Below are 14,655 nucleotides of genomic sequence, written 5' to 3'. Positions count from 1 at the left end.
TCTCGCAACATTTTCAAGTGAATGCTCTGCAGCAGTGTCTTTAAGTGTCCTTTCTAAATGGGACGCCGCCAGTGTGTACATGATAACTCAACATAAATGGTGCCGGTTGCGTGCCCATATTAGTTAGCCCTTCTTTACAGAACACACACACAGATGCTGCAGTAAACCACCTTAAACTGTTCATCATCTTTCTTCTGTCTTCTTCTGCAGTGCCAGGTTATGGATGCTGCTGGCATCAAACATCGGTTCATTTCTTGCCTAATTTAAGTGGCCTAATTGCCTCCATGAGCTGTGTGTCACAGCCTCTGCTGCTGCTACAATTTCTGCTACACAGTCAGCAAAAATACCAAATCAGTGGGCCAAAGTACAATAACTAACTTCCTGTTGTTTCCAGAACACCAGTGGGCAACTTTCACCTCATATTTTTATTCATTTCAGTACAGTGTGAAAATCAATAAGCAGACTTTTCGTTGTGTAATCCATAATACTGAACATCACTTCTGCATTAGTTTTTGCTTTTATCATTTTTGTGGTCTGGTATGGGAATGAGTGAAAACTAATGATGCTTGAAACTGCAGAATGATAAATTCAATTCAAACACAGCAGTCAGCAATATGGATTGCACAATATGATTTATTATAAAAGAGGAAAAAATATCCAAAAAAAAGGACTCAGCTGATTTTGTTATCTGCAACAGTCCACTGTATCGTGTGCCAGAGGGCAGTCACACTGAAATATTTTTATCATACGTGGCTCTTATCTGTAAAAATTAAAATTTGTATCAAAATTCTTGGTGTGCAGAAAAATGCAAAGAGCAAACGCTAAAGATAAGTGGGTGAAATACATAAAAGTGCACACAACACATTTTGAGCTCTTCTCAGCCAGCATTGAACCTATATTCTTGCACATATGACATGTTGGCGTTTTTTCTCTCTGATATGTTCATAAAATGACATGATGTTTGGAATCTTGATAAACAGGAATAGTAAGTCTATGCTTTCACTGTAGTGTGAGATTGGCTGAAGAGCATTAGGGAGCTGCGAAGAACCAAGAGCAGGAGTGAGAATATAAAGACAGAGCTGTGGGGGAGCAGAGAGCATGAGGGGATTGTGATGAAGAGCATTAGGAATAAAAGGAAGGTCGTCGAAAGAGGTAAGGCTGAAGAGGCAACAGAGGAATGGAGGACCGTGATGCATGTGTGAATGACAGAGAGAGGAAAAACTATTCAAGAAGTGAGAGGAAAGAAAGAAAAACCCGAATCCAAGGAGGAGGGGCAGAGCGAAACAAGCAGGAGGCAGAGCAGAGGAGAGATGATGATTTGTGGCTCTCTCCAGTGTGCTAGCGTTACAGGAATGGCCCTCCAGGGCAGCATGAAAAGCCTCTTGATTGTTAGGAGTGGTAACTGGAGCCCCCGGCTCCTTGCCCTGATAGATTTATTTACATTTCAGCGCCTGGACCCCACTCAGAAAAAAAAAAAAAAGATAGGAGGCAGCCAGGGCGTCAATATTTTGTAGTAGTGATGATCCTGCTTTGCCCAGCCCACAGCTCTTTTGTTTCATGACGATGACTTAATGTTGCTGGTGATGCTGCAGGTTGCACTGGTCAGTCACTGGCTGGGATGGTCAAGTCACAAGTGGTTTGCTGGCCATTATGGCCATAGTATCCATAGTCTACATTTGGACACCTCATGAAGAACAATGCCTCTGGAGATCTTTTTTTGATGGTTGAACATATTTCACAGGGAGCCTGAGAGTCTTTTTGTCTGTAATTAACTTTAACTAACACTTAATCAATGGCTATTTCATGAACATGATTGCATTATTACATCTGATTGAGCACAATGAAGCACCTCTCAGTTGTTGTACCACCATGATTACTTTCAAGTCATTCCAAATGGCCAGGCTGTCACTTCATTTTGAAAGGCTTGAAGACATTTATGCAGAATCCCCACTGTGCCAAATATTAGATTTAATGTGCAATCTAAAATTATAAATGGCCCTCAAGGTTTTAATTTGTGCCTAGTGTGTAATTACAAGCCATCCAGCGAATGCCACATTTTCTCTCATATCTGTATACCTGCATGTCTGTGTAGCGTTAATGGCTTATTTTTTATTCATCCTGAAATGATTCACAGACAAAACACATTTTCAGTATCACTGAGGGATCAATTCTCACTCACGTACATTTTCCAGCCGGTCAGGGGAAACACTGAACACGCAGCCGGACCCTCTGAAACCTCTGGGCTCCTGCATGGATGGAGGTTAGCGGCAGGCATCGACCGACCTCGCAGTCGAGGGAAAAGCCTGCAGAGTAATGACAGGAAAATGCACGTGAGCTTTCGTCTCTTGTTTCTGGAACAATTCAACAGTATGCAGACATGCTAGTGGCTCTGTGAGTTTGTACTTAAAGCAGAGGTGTTTTGAGCTAAATCACCAGAGATATTACGGTTCATCCTGTGAGGGAACATGAACAAAAACAAAATTTCAATCTGAGGCTGGACCAAAGAGGACAGAGCAACAGACCAACCCCGACAGCCTTTGAGACGACAGTGTGGCTGAACATGAGTGAACGAATGAAACTGTTTCTTAAATAAACACATTAAAATGGGTCATTTTTACATTTGAAATAAAAATATGGTAATTCAGCTTCTTCTGCAAGGAATTGAACTGTGAGAGAATAGCATGTGAAGCAGGAGCACAACAGGAAGTAAGAGTCCAGGCTGAATAGCCAGACATCCTGCTGACTCCTGATACCAAACAGCTACATGCTTATTTACTGTTTGTCAATAAGAGCAGCTACTAAAGCCACATAATGACTTTGATTATTATGAGTTCATGTTATACCACACGGTAATCGCATTCAGAGAAGTAATCACAGAGCAGTTTTTAAAGTAGAAGTCAAAGCAGGTTTATTCTCATCTTGTCTTACACTGAGACACTTTTTGGAATAATGTCTTGCATATGAGGGAAATATAGTATTCATATATACAGTACAGTATTTATAGAACTCAATTAATATCGTACCTTTTTACTCCTTTGCATTTATTTAACTTACTTACAAGTCACTTTTCTCATTGAAATTCTACATCCAAAATGTATGATCAGTTTACAAAATATGTTGAAGTGTTGCTGATTACACTGTCCAACAGCATATAAAGTAGTAGTTCTCATTGGACATGCGCCTGTCATAATAATCCAGTGATGCATAAATCTTATGACCTTGAGCTTCTCTGCTGTATTCTTCTTCTTCTTCTGCTTCTTCTGAAATCTAACTTAGCAGGCATGGAAATAAAAACCTCCCACATTTTTTGCTCAGTTGACACCGTACTTGGAGGAAAGTAATAAACACCTACAGCATGCAGCACAGGGACTGAGAAGTACTGGATTAGAAAGACGTGGCCTCTGGGAATTTATACATTTAAGACGTTTTAAGTAATTAGCATCTGAGCTGTTCTGCCAACTGACCCTCATGTATTTGTCATAGTCAGGTGTGAATCCACCTCTGGTTTTCTCAACACAGTCATGATGTTGCGTTGGTGACTGAGGCTGTGGGTTCAAGACGCAGAAGATGCAGTATGGACGTCTTAGGTTGTGAAGGTTCAGTGATAATTTTGATTTAGACAGCTCTGCTGATGGACTTTCCTGTATTCGTTATTTGTCTTCCTCTACTTCCTCCTCCTCCTCATCTTCCTCAAAACGCCCAGTCCCGACCCACTTCTGTGCAGCAGCTATGATAGTACATTTTGATATTAGCATTCTGCACTTTAATGTGAGAAAGGTTTTGAATGTGGGCATTTTACCTGTGTTTTTACATTTAGGTACTGATACTTTCCGCTAAAATTTAAAGATCTGAATGCTCCCCCATCGCTCTCCAATCACTACTTTAGGATGGCCACAGCACTGAACTGTCAGACTTCTTCTCATAATTGAGGTACTAATAAAAAACAAGTTTTTATTTTATCTTTTCACTGTGAGATAAATCATGCTCGAGCTTCCATCAGCTTGTGTCTTCTATTGTGACTAATTTTCCTAAAGGAGAACAAACAGAAAGGAGGCAGCAGCTCTGGACGGCCAGCAGACAGCTCTCAGTCTTAAGTGGAAGAGCAGCAGCCTGTCTCCCATTTAGGATAGTGGGCTATTTAGCCTGACAGCCATTAAATATGAATTAAAAACCACACAGGCCTCTTTGCCTTCGAAAATGTCATTACATATCTTTATGGAGGCCGATTGTTGAATAAGCAGTTTGCAGGGCTCCCCTGGGGGCAAGGCTGGGGATGTGAGTGGAGTGGAGTGGAGTGGATGGATGGATGGACGGAGGGAAGAGAGGGGAGGGGAGGGAGGAAGAAACTCGGGTGGTCGGATGGGATGGGGGACAGATGGGTGGAGGAGCGAGGAGGAATGAGAGGATGGAGAGTGGAGGGACGGCAGAATGAAAACAGAGGAGGAGGTGGGGGCTGCGCTGCCACGTGTGGAGGTGCAGCATGGAGGATGGAGAGAGCAGTGGAGGAATAACGAACAGGCAGGTCTTCTGTAACGGATGAGGCCTAATAGCAGCTGAAATGGAATCTACATTACAGGTCCTAACTGAGTGCAGTACTTCAGGGGCCGGGCCCCGAAAGGAGCAAATAATAGCGCTGGCCTGAAGTGGTGCTTCAGTTTCTCTCCAGCAGACGAGGGAGATGTGTAGGGGGGGGAAATGAGATTGAAGGGGAAGGGGGGCGGGAGGGGTACTTCAGTGGGATGTTGGCCTTCTTAGTATTTTCAGGGTTGTTAGAAATGTCTCAAAAGGTCAGCGTGTGCCCGGCGACTCATTTTATTGCGCAGTGTTTACGGCGTGACCAGGAAGCCCAAATCGCTGGGCTGTAATTATCCAAGCTGCACCTCCAAATTGTGATGGCTATTGTTAAAGAAATAAAGACATTAACACTGGTCTTGTTGAGTACTTGAATACACCCTTTGTGGCTGTAATGCAGCTAATTTCATTGAAATCTATTTGATATACCCCCCAGACAATAGACTTTTAATGAGCTTATTTTCACTGATGCCCTCAAGTTTATCCTACAGAATAATACAAACATACAGACTGTCAAAAGGACCACTGAATGAGAGGAAATAAATGCACCATAATGTATTCTTTATATGTTACATAATTATTTTCAGTCAGTCGACACCTCACGGTGAAGTGCATGTTTGATGTGTACAGTGCAGTTTCATTCAACACAAATCACCTCCTCTGTGCAAATCACAGCGCAAAAGGAAAAGATTTTTATATTTTTTGCTTTGATGCCAACTGTCTGTCATAATTGCACAGATGGAGCACTTGTTCTCATGCAAATTGCTTCATTTTAAACCATATTTGGATGAAGTGGTGATGTTGCTGTTTTCAGGCAGATGTTTACATGGAGTAAGAGTCACACAGCAGCCTGATACGCAGCAGTTACAGTTCCCGCTAAAGTCTTTTTCTCCTAACTCACAAACACGAACACACGCATGCACCACGCTTTGTCGACAAACTGAACAAGCGCTCTGCTGATGCCAGGGCTGATGTGCGAGTTCACACTTTACACTGACGACTCAAAGTTCAGGTCACACGGTTTAAAATGAACTTTCATAGTTCACAGTTTTGCATTTTTTCAAAAGTTCACTATCTTTTCTTCTGTTATTTCTTTAATGAGCTCTCCTGGGCTGTCAGTCAGACATGAAAAAGGAGCATTTCTGATATTTACCCCAAACACCTTTTTCTTCCTTTCGATAACAAAAAAATAAATAAATTAAAAATACCGACAATTTAAAAAGTGACCATTTTGATGAAAAAATAGGATGACTAAACGTGATGTAGGCTGGATTATAAAACCAATTTAATGTTCAGCTTCCAGGATTCGAGGTTAAGGTCAAAAACTGTATGCAGTTTCTGTGTGTATTTTGTCATATCTGATCATGTGTTTGCTGCATGTCATGTCCACATTTCACTGTTAGAGATGGACGTGAGGTGGTGACTCTCCTAATGATGCTGCTTCCTTCGCTGGCTGACTGGATGGATTGTTTGGGGAGACATGGCAGCAGAGAGATGTTTCTTTGTAAACATGGAGGGATGGATGTAGAATTGAACAGACAGATGGAGAAGCAGACAGGCTGCCAGACACGAGCAGCCGCTGATTGTTGTTCTATTGACCATGTGATTGGTCAATACATTGCTCCGTCTGAAACATTATCTACCGCTATCAGGTTGTCCCAAGTCGTCTACAAAAACAAAAACGGCCCCACAGCTTTCAGCATATCCAGGACTAACCTGCCTGGTTTTCTTAGTTTCTTATATATGCCGTCCAAACGGGGGGGGGGGGGACTGATTCACTCCTATTCAGTCCAATCCCTCCTCATGTTCCAAACAGCAACTTCAATATTTCGGTCGTGCATCTACACACAGAGGTGCACAGCTTCACTTACACTCTCCTTTTCTTTGCATTGCTCTGTTTTGTGAGTGTGTGTGCATGTGTGTGTGTGTGTGTGTGTGTGTGTGTGTGTGTGTGCGTGTGCTTTCAGTCCTGTCAGTCCACTTAAAGGGCCTTTGGTTTCAGAGGAGGCCATTGTATTTCCTCCATTGCCTAGCAACCATCACCAAGGCCAGCACTCCATTGTTGCGGAGGCTGAGCACCTGAATTGCCTGCTGCCTGTTTCTACTTTTCAAAATTGTACTGTAATTTCACAAAGTGGTGTTTCAGCATTAGAGAGAGAGAGAGGGAGAGAGACAGCCGTGCTCCAAATTGGAGGGCTATGAAAATTGGGGGAAGCTTCATTTGGTGGTTTCACATCAGGAGCCGCGCATATTTGCAAAAGCCACACAAACAGCGGAGAAGCGAAGATATTCAGAGCATATTTTGCGTACAGCTGGCGACGGCAAAACGAAAACAAACACTGAACGATTTATATAGTGTAGTGTATTCAGCCTATACTCTGTGTGTGTGTGTGTGAGAGAGAGAAAGAGAGAGAGAGAGAGAGAGAGGCAAAGACAGAGAGGGATGATAACTGGAACTGAAACAGAGATAAAGAGCTGCACAGATGCCTCCAAGGTTTTTTGAGTTTACAGCAGGTGTGTGTTGATGGCTTCATAGTTTGTTGAAATGTACTTTATAGACCGAGAAACTGATAGAGAGATACTGAGATCCGCAAAGACGGGCAGACAAAGAGTGAAGACGGAGCGAGGGAGGGAGAAGTGGAGATACAGAGAGAGGAGAAAAATGGAGAAAATGGAAAAAAATATGAAAAGAGCAACATGTAGTGGGAGGGACTTGAGTGTTGAAAAGGTTTGTGGGCTAGATTTTTCTCAGTGACGTCACTTTTACACAGTTTCCTTGAATAGCACCTGTGTGCATGGGGGCTGTCTGTCTGTCAGTTCTGAGTAAAAACATAACCCATGCCAGCAAAAACATATCTATCAGTGTTCTCCACTGGCCAATGGAGACAGACTGGGTCCTTTTTTCCTCAGAGGCCAACATCGACTCTGTTGTCTTTAACGCTAGGTGTTAGACCCCCAAACCCCTAAACCATTTTCAGTGTCCTTTCTGTGAGCCTGCGTACATTTTTTTAAAAACATCCTTTTTGTGAATTCACATGAGTTTAATTTTTTTTTTTTTTTTTTTTTTTGCAAAGACTCCGCTTTCTCTTTGTGCAGTGAAAATTGGTCTTTTTTGTGCTCCTGCAATCAACGCCCTTGTGGATGACCCCAGGTGCCTAATTCAGAGATGGTAAGTGACAACAATTTTACCATCACATCAATCAATGTGTTTCTCATTATATTGTATATTTTCGTATTGCTTTGACTGACCGAGAATATATCACTTTTTGAATTTTTGCTGTTTTTGTCTTGTCTGTCGCGACAATTTTGCTCTCTTTATCCAAAGAAATGATTTTTCATATACATTTCGTGACTGTGTTGCTGTTGTCTGTCAGTGTCACCCGCTTTCTCTTATTGATTTCCAGTTGTGCAGCTGGTCTATTCTGTCCCCGCATCCCTGCATTAAACATTAAGCTGCACGCAGATGTGACATCCTGATAAATCTGGCTGTTCTTCAATCATTCTCATGAAGAGCATTTTAAGTACACACACTTTGATCAGAAAACACACACAAACAGGCAGCTATCTACTAATCTGCACACTTGAGAATGGCATACACACCACACTGACATACTGTGGATGTATGAACACACACACACACACACAAGCAGATCAGGTTTCATTGTGTCTGTGCAGTCCACACACACACACACACACACACACAGAGTTGTACAGGGTCCGGTGAGATGGCAGCTCTGTTGGCCAACATGCTATCAAGTTTCAGTAAAGACTCACATCATCCCGAGCATCCACAGACAGTCAGGATTTGGAATCAGTTTCGCTCAGTGAAAATTCATGTAAATGGTGAGTGCAAAGTTGTGAATGTGGCAATGATTAATCGCAATTTCCTTAGGCCAAAATTGAAGGAATAACACACTCGAAGACAAGAAAATCCTCCTGCCAACAGCTATTTCCTTCCCTTAAAATGTTGTGTATGATTGTAAAACACAAGTGTGTGATAATGCAGATAAATTTAGAGTGATGTGTTGGTGTCACACCTGAAATTAAATTTAAGTGCTGATATAAATCAAGTAGCTAATGTGTAATTGGCTCACTGTAACCTGTGTCCATCACTGTAATATGTGTTAAGCTAAAGCATTAACAAAATGGCAAAGCGCCAGTGAGACACAACTGACTGGACGTCGCTCAAAAGCTGACTTCAGACATACAAAACGTTATTATTAATGTTAAATTATTGATCAGTACTGACGACTTTCACCTTGAACCTGTACAGACTGCCTTACTGACACTGTGGAACGGAGCACAGTACATGCATGTGGTTGAAATGTTAAATCAGTGCAAACGTTTTCAGGTTGGGGAAGAAAAGTACAAAATGTTTGATTTTTACATGAAAAATAATCAGATTTTGCAGCCTCCTGTTGATTCTTCCAGTATGCAATCAGTTGAATGAGGTGAGAAGAAATGAAAAGAAAAAAATCCACCCATCTGTTCACTGTTTCTGTGTGTTCATACTCTTTAAATATGTTCATGTAATACCATGGATTCATAGCAGTATCTTGAACTCTGTTATTTCTTTTTATTAGGAAAGCAATTAGCAGTTTCTTTCTACCTGATTATTTTCTCTATGAATTATTTGGTCTACTAAAAAAACTCCTGAAAACAGTGAGAAAAGAACAGCATCCTAGAGCACAAGCTGACATCTTCAAAAAAAACCCCAAATATTCAGCTTCCTGTCATAAAAGACCAAGAGAAGCAGCATATTCTCAGATTTGTAACTTGGAACCATCAAATATTCAGCATTTTTGCTTGAAATATGAGTGAAATTTCACTAAATTACTTATTGGAGCCCAGATTTTAACTGCAACGTTTCACATTATTCTCTTGTGAAACAATCAAACGCCTTGTAAGCCTGCTGCCTTTAATCAATACAAAGTTCATAACAGACTCACTAACTGGCTTTTCATAACTGAATCAGTATATTAATATTGTTCCAGCATTCACCTGCTCAGCGGCAGCAGCGTCGCTGACTGACAGCTGAATCAAACTGGTGCTGAACTTACAAACGCCGACGTCAGAGCATAAAAACACCACACGGCGACTGAACCACAGCCCGTCAGATGCTGGTTTCTCTCTCTTCCAGCGTGCAGGGTTGTCACCACTTGGATCACACAGTTCGTCCTGGCAGATAACCGTGAAGCCAACCAACCTCCTGACCCTTCTTCCCGCCTCTCTGCCCTCATCTGCGACGGCCTCGTCCTTCCTCCAGAACATCAGGATCACAGACGCTGAACACAGGTTCACACACAACTGTTAGCCGCATGTTTCAAGGTAGAGAAACTGCATGCAGTGTGGAAGCCTCTAGAAGGGTGGTGTTTCTTAATGCGGTGTAGTGACATAAAGGGAACGAGAGATTCAACATTAGTAAACACAAATGCGGCGTGATGACTCTTTCATTCTTCTTTCAAACTATTAAAAGGTAATCAAGTAGTCACACAGAAATAACTGCAATACTGGAAATAACAGCCTGTGCAGGGGAATTTCTCTTCTCTTCCTTAAGTGTGTTTATTCTGAGTGTTCAAAGGCTTTTACAGATGGATTCTTGACAGGCTGCCAGCCGATTCATTTAATCTCCACAAGCACAAGGAGAAGGCCATCGAGGGCTGCCAGTTCTGCCGTGACAAACAGGCTCCGGCCTTCAACCAAGAACTCTGAGTGGGTAAGAAAGTTTGGTTTCTTGGAGGGCCGTGGAGGTTTTGTCAAAAGATCCTTCAGCGCTCCCCCGTCTCCACAGGAGGACTTGGATCATACATTAGCTCAAGGAGGCCACCTTGAGTGTGGCACGTAGCTTGGCAACAGAACTGGAAGGAGTGCGCAGAGACATATTAGCTGCTGTTTAATTACTATACGTTTTATTGAGGCACATAATATAGATCTGAGTGTTTTTCCTAAGCTTTATTCTAACTAAGAGATTATTTAATTGTCTCATTTGCAGTTGGTACGAAAAATGCTTTACGAGGCTTTAATTTGCAGAAGTAACGAATAACAAAAAGGTAAATCTTGGCTGTTTGGAGTCCATAGCAGCATGGAAGACTAGTGATTTTGTTGTTCTGTGGTTTAACTGACAACAAATCATTGTCTCCCTCACTGCTTTGAGGCAAAAGCTTGAACTCAAGCCAAGTCTGTGGACTGTTTCTCAAAATTTGTCACTGAGCTTTTGCAAAATAAAAGAGAAAAAAAAAAAACATCAAGTGCTCTTTTTGCCTCCTGAGAAGGATGAGCAGTAACAACACGCCGATGTCTTACTATTGTGCAGGTTAAACTGGGTCAAACCAAGATTTATTTCCATTGAGAGGTCAAGCATCTCTGCCTGAAAATCCTACATCAGATGTTTAAAAGGCACACTTAAAAAACAATATTAAAAAAACAAACAAAACAAACATTTTAGCTTTACTTAACAGTGAGAACCTTGGCTCAGTTAGGACTGATAGAAATGTGATTTCTTTACAGCATACAAATACTTACTTACCAATTCTCATTATTCATTTCGGAGTGATTTCCTTATTCCAGTTGCCCGTTAATCATTTCAGTTTCAAACTGGCTTGTGTCTGTGGTGTATTTTGTTTGTTGGGAGCTCTTTTTTTTTTTTTCTTTTTTTTTTTTTTTTAATTTTGAAATGAATTTCTTAAACTTGACCTGAGAGTTGGCCTTACTCTAATTTTGAACACGCTGTTTAAACTGTGCTTCAAATAGAAACAGTGATGATTTAACTTTTTATTATTCCCAACAGCTTAAGGTAAACTGCCGATGGTGAGGTTTGTCAGGAGTGCCGTAGCTGACACATCAGCTGTATTTCAGGTATTTCTCAAGCTTTAACTGACTTGTCTTAAGCTGTGTCCAAATGGTAAATTAAACATAGAAATGCATATGTTGTTAATCTGCTTTTTTACACACACGTGAAGGTGATTTTTTTTTCCCCCACCTACCACAAGCTTGAAGGTTGTTGTGATAAGAATAAATGAAGCAAGACCTGCTCAGCTTTTACACCGTCAGGGTTAATTATTGGCCTAAAGTCAATTCGTCCATGAATTTGGGTTAATCTCATCAGCCTGATGTTATCCACGCTGGAAGCTGGACTCCAGCCTATTTGACAGCCTACTTCAGAATATTGAACCATAAATGATGGAAAACACAGATGACCCAAAGGTTAGAGGTAATGTTGATATCGACTTCCACTTCAGTGAGTAGCTCTCATTATATTCTGCTACAGTATATTTCATTTCGACTTTATTACTTGCCCTTTGGCTTTTCATAAATTAATCCAATTCATTAAACTCAAATAAGCCAAAATAAAGAAAAATCCACTCAAAATGATGACTTTCAAACCCCTTTAATGATGACATTCAGGATGATTTAAAGGCAGAGGAGTATGACAAACACCAGAGAAGCATTTTGGGCTTGTTTACTACCACAGCTGGAACGAGCCAACAGCAAGCTTTACTGGGGGGGCATGAGGGCCTTGGTCTGGTCCATCACCTGCTGGAAGAAGTTCTCCATCATGTCGGTCAGAGGCTTGACCTGGGCGTGGAAGTTGTCGGTCAGAGGCTTGACCTGAGTGTTGAAGTTGTCGGTCAGAGGCTTGATTTGATCCTCAATGTTGGCGATGAAGGGCTTCACCTGCTCCTGCAGCTTGGTGGCCTCGGCCTGGACCTTCTCAACCAGAGGCAGGATCTTGGCCCTGCTGTCCTCCATGTAAGTCCTGTGGAGGGTACAAGAAGCGACAATCTTCTGTTAATCACTGCTACTGACTCTGATATGCATTTTAATTAAAAACAAACAAAGAAAAAAAATATACTAATTTACCAGGTCAGTTGGAGTGTATGCTGTGTGTATTCATGTATGTATACAGAGTTTTTATGTCAAAAACAGCCCATTAATATCCAAGGAGCCTTATATTCGCCTTATATTCTATTTGTAACTTGGCATCATAAATTTGACTTGTTTATCTTGACACTAATGACAGTTTTCCTAAGGTATGACATTTCTGTAATTAAATAAGGTCTTGATGTTAAAATCCAAACAGATGAGCTTGAACTGCATGTACTGGTAAGTCAGAAAATAAAGTCAAATTTCCTGAGGGAAAAAATAGCCCTTATGTAACTTCTGTGTGCCATTTTGAAGTTCTGAGACCAATTTAGCTGTCAAACAGTCACGTTAACACTCAATATTGGCCTTTTACATTTGGAGTGTATGCTTAAAGAATTACCCACACTGACACACAACAATTTTGATTTCTAGACTATCACAATTATAAGCTGAAAAGGTCAAAGTTACAGACAAAAGACATGCCTAAAAATGTTATTTTGTCCGTAAAACAACCAAGAGAGACTGAATGTGGTGTGGTTAGTTTAGGTTGGTAGGTTTCTGCTGGTTGTTACTTACTGGGCAGTGTTGGTCATCTCAAGGGCCTTCACCTTCTCCACCATGTCCTGGGTTGCGGTGGTGATGCTGGTGGACATGTCCTTGATAATCTTTGTGATCCTGTCCACCTCAGACTGGACATCACGCTTCACCACTGACATGGCCTCAGTGCCTGTGGACACACATTTACTCTTATTTATCCATTTAATCAAAACTTGTGCACTACGGGGCTTTAAGACAGCTTTGAATATGAGCAGTAAAGCCCTCAGCTCATTAGAGTGAAAGGTTGACATCCTCACAATATACAACCAAACCATCTGATAAGCAGCAGTTTATGTTAAAGTCCTTTGAATTTGGTTGATTTCAAGTCAAAAACATGTCCCTTGAGGGCTCAGAAAGGTCTGACCTTTTAAAGCCTTAGTCTAAACCACACGGGGGTCAAGTGAAGACTGAGAAAAGGTTATTATGTGCGGAAAATAAAGTAAATATTCATAAGTTCATTTTATATATTTCATAGTGGATATGCCATATAATGTCAAATGCAGATTATTATTATTTTTTAAAATCACTGAAGATATATCTTACCATGAGCAACAGCCAACACAACAACAAGGGCGGCAACGAGGGAGAATTTCATGGCTGCGGATGAGCGAGACCAACCTAAAGAAAGTTAAAGGATCAGTTGCAGACAATAGAGTAAGAAATGTGTGCAAACAATGGTAAAGAAGTTACAAGAACAAATGTAAGAAATGTAAAACAGCATGTGAAACACCAAAGTAAAGCAGCCAGAGACGTACCTTTTACTCCTGGGGTTCTTGGACCTAACGGTGCCTTCTGTCCGGGAGCAGGAGGCTTTTATAGCTCCAGAGGATGACTTAATCATGGCTAATCACAATTTAATCACCTCCAACGTAAAGAAGTGACCTGACAAGAGGAGTACAATGCTTGTGTTGGCTGAACCTTGATGCTTGATAGCTGTCACAAGAAAGACACAAAGTCCATTCCGTTTGTGAGTGTGGACAAAAAGATCAGCCATGAACTGCTGGCTTACTGCTTATTGTTAAGCAAATTTACTAAAGAGCTGTATTTCAGAATATTTTTGAGCTACTTCATACTTCTACCACGCTACAGTTCAGAGGGAAAGCTGACAGCTGAAGTGTCTGGTTACTTACAAACAAAAACAGTATAAGTAAAGTGTAACTTTGCTTCACTACAGCAAAAATATACTCATCAATGCATCAGCAATGACAATCCATTAATATTACATAGCACTCACAAGAGTCAGTACTATATAATAAACTACCTACATTGGGAGTATTTTTGATTTTCAAAGGGCATTTCTTTGCCTTGCTTTCACTTTATGCTAAGTGAAATTCTGAGTGCAGAACTTAGATTTTTTTTTCTTGAGATTCTGCAATTTTTACTTGAGAAAAAGCAGCTGCTGACTAAAACAACACGAATAAAGAAAAACGCCAACGTAGTGTCACACTGAGATGCAAAATAGCCATGAAACGAGAAGGCAAGACAGACAGCTTCATAAAGATTTAACTTTCTGTTAAACTACTTTAGTCATTCGTGTGTGAGTTCTTTCATTTTTCATCACATTATACAACGTGTTAGCTTATTTTCACGTGCCATGTTTTTTGATGATGGTCTGGTTTAATT

The 14,655-nt window shown here is 41.0% G+C and overlaps 1 protein-coding gene across 1 annotated transcript; it reads right to left on the bottom strand.

The window, feature by feature from the left end:
• Positions 1-12,030: 12,030 nt before the first annotated feature.
• LOC124065471 (type-4 ice-structuring protein LS-12-like) lies at positions 12,031-13,962 on the bottom strand. The gene is made up of 4 exons (XM_046400903.1): positions 13,788-13,962; positions 13,576-13,650; positions 13,012-13,162; positions 12,031-12,328 (listed from the first exon to the last, which is right to left on the bottom strand). The coding sequence occupies exons 2-4, from the start codon at positions 13,625-13,627 to the stop codon at positions 12,067-12,069; spliced, it is 465 nt and encodes a 154-aa protein (XP_046256859.1). The 5' UTR covers positions 13,628-13,650; positions 13,788-13,962; the 3' UTR covers positions 12,031-12,066.
• Between the last annotated feature and the right edge of the window lie 693 nt (positions 13,963-14,655).

The sequence above is a fragment of the Scatophagus argus genome, chromosome 9 (assembly GCF_020382885.2).
Source record: "Scatophagus argus isolate fScaArg1 chromosome 9, fScaArg1.pri, whole genome shotgun sequence".
Lineage (NCBI taxonomy): Eukaryota > Metazoa > Chordata > Actinopteri > Scatophagidae > Scatophagus > Scatophagus argus.
Note: the sequence above shows the minus strand (reverse complement) of the source record. Positions and strands in the feature narration are given on the sequence as shown.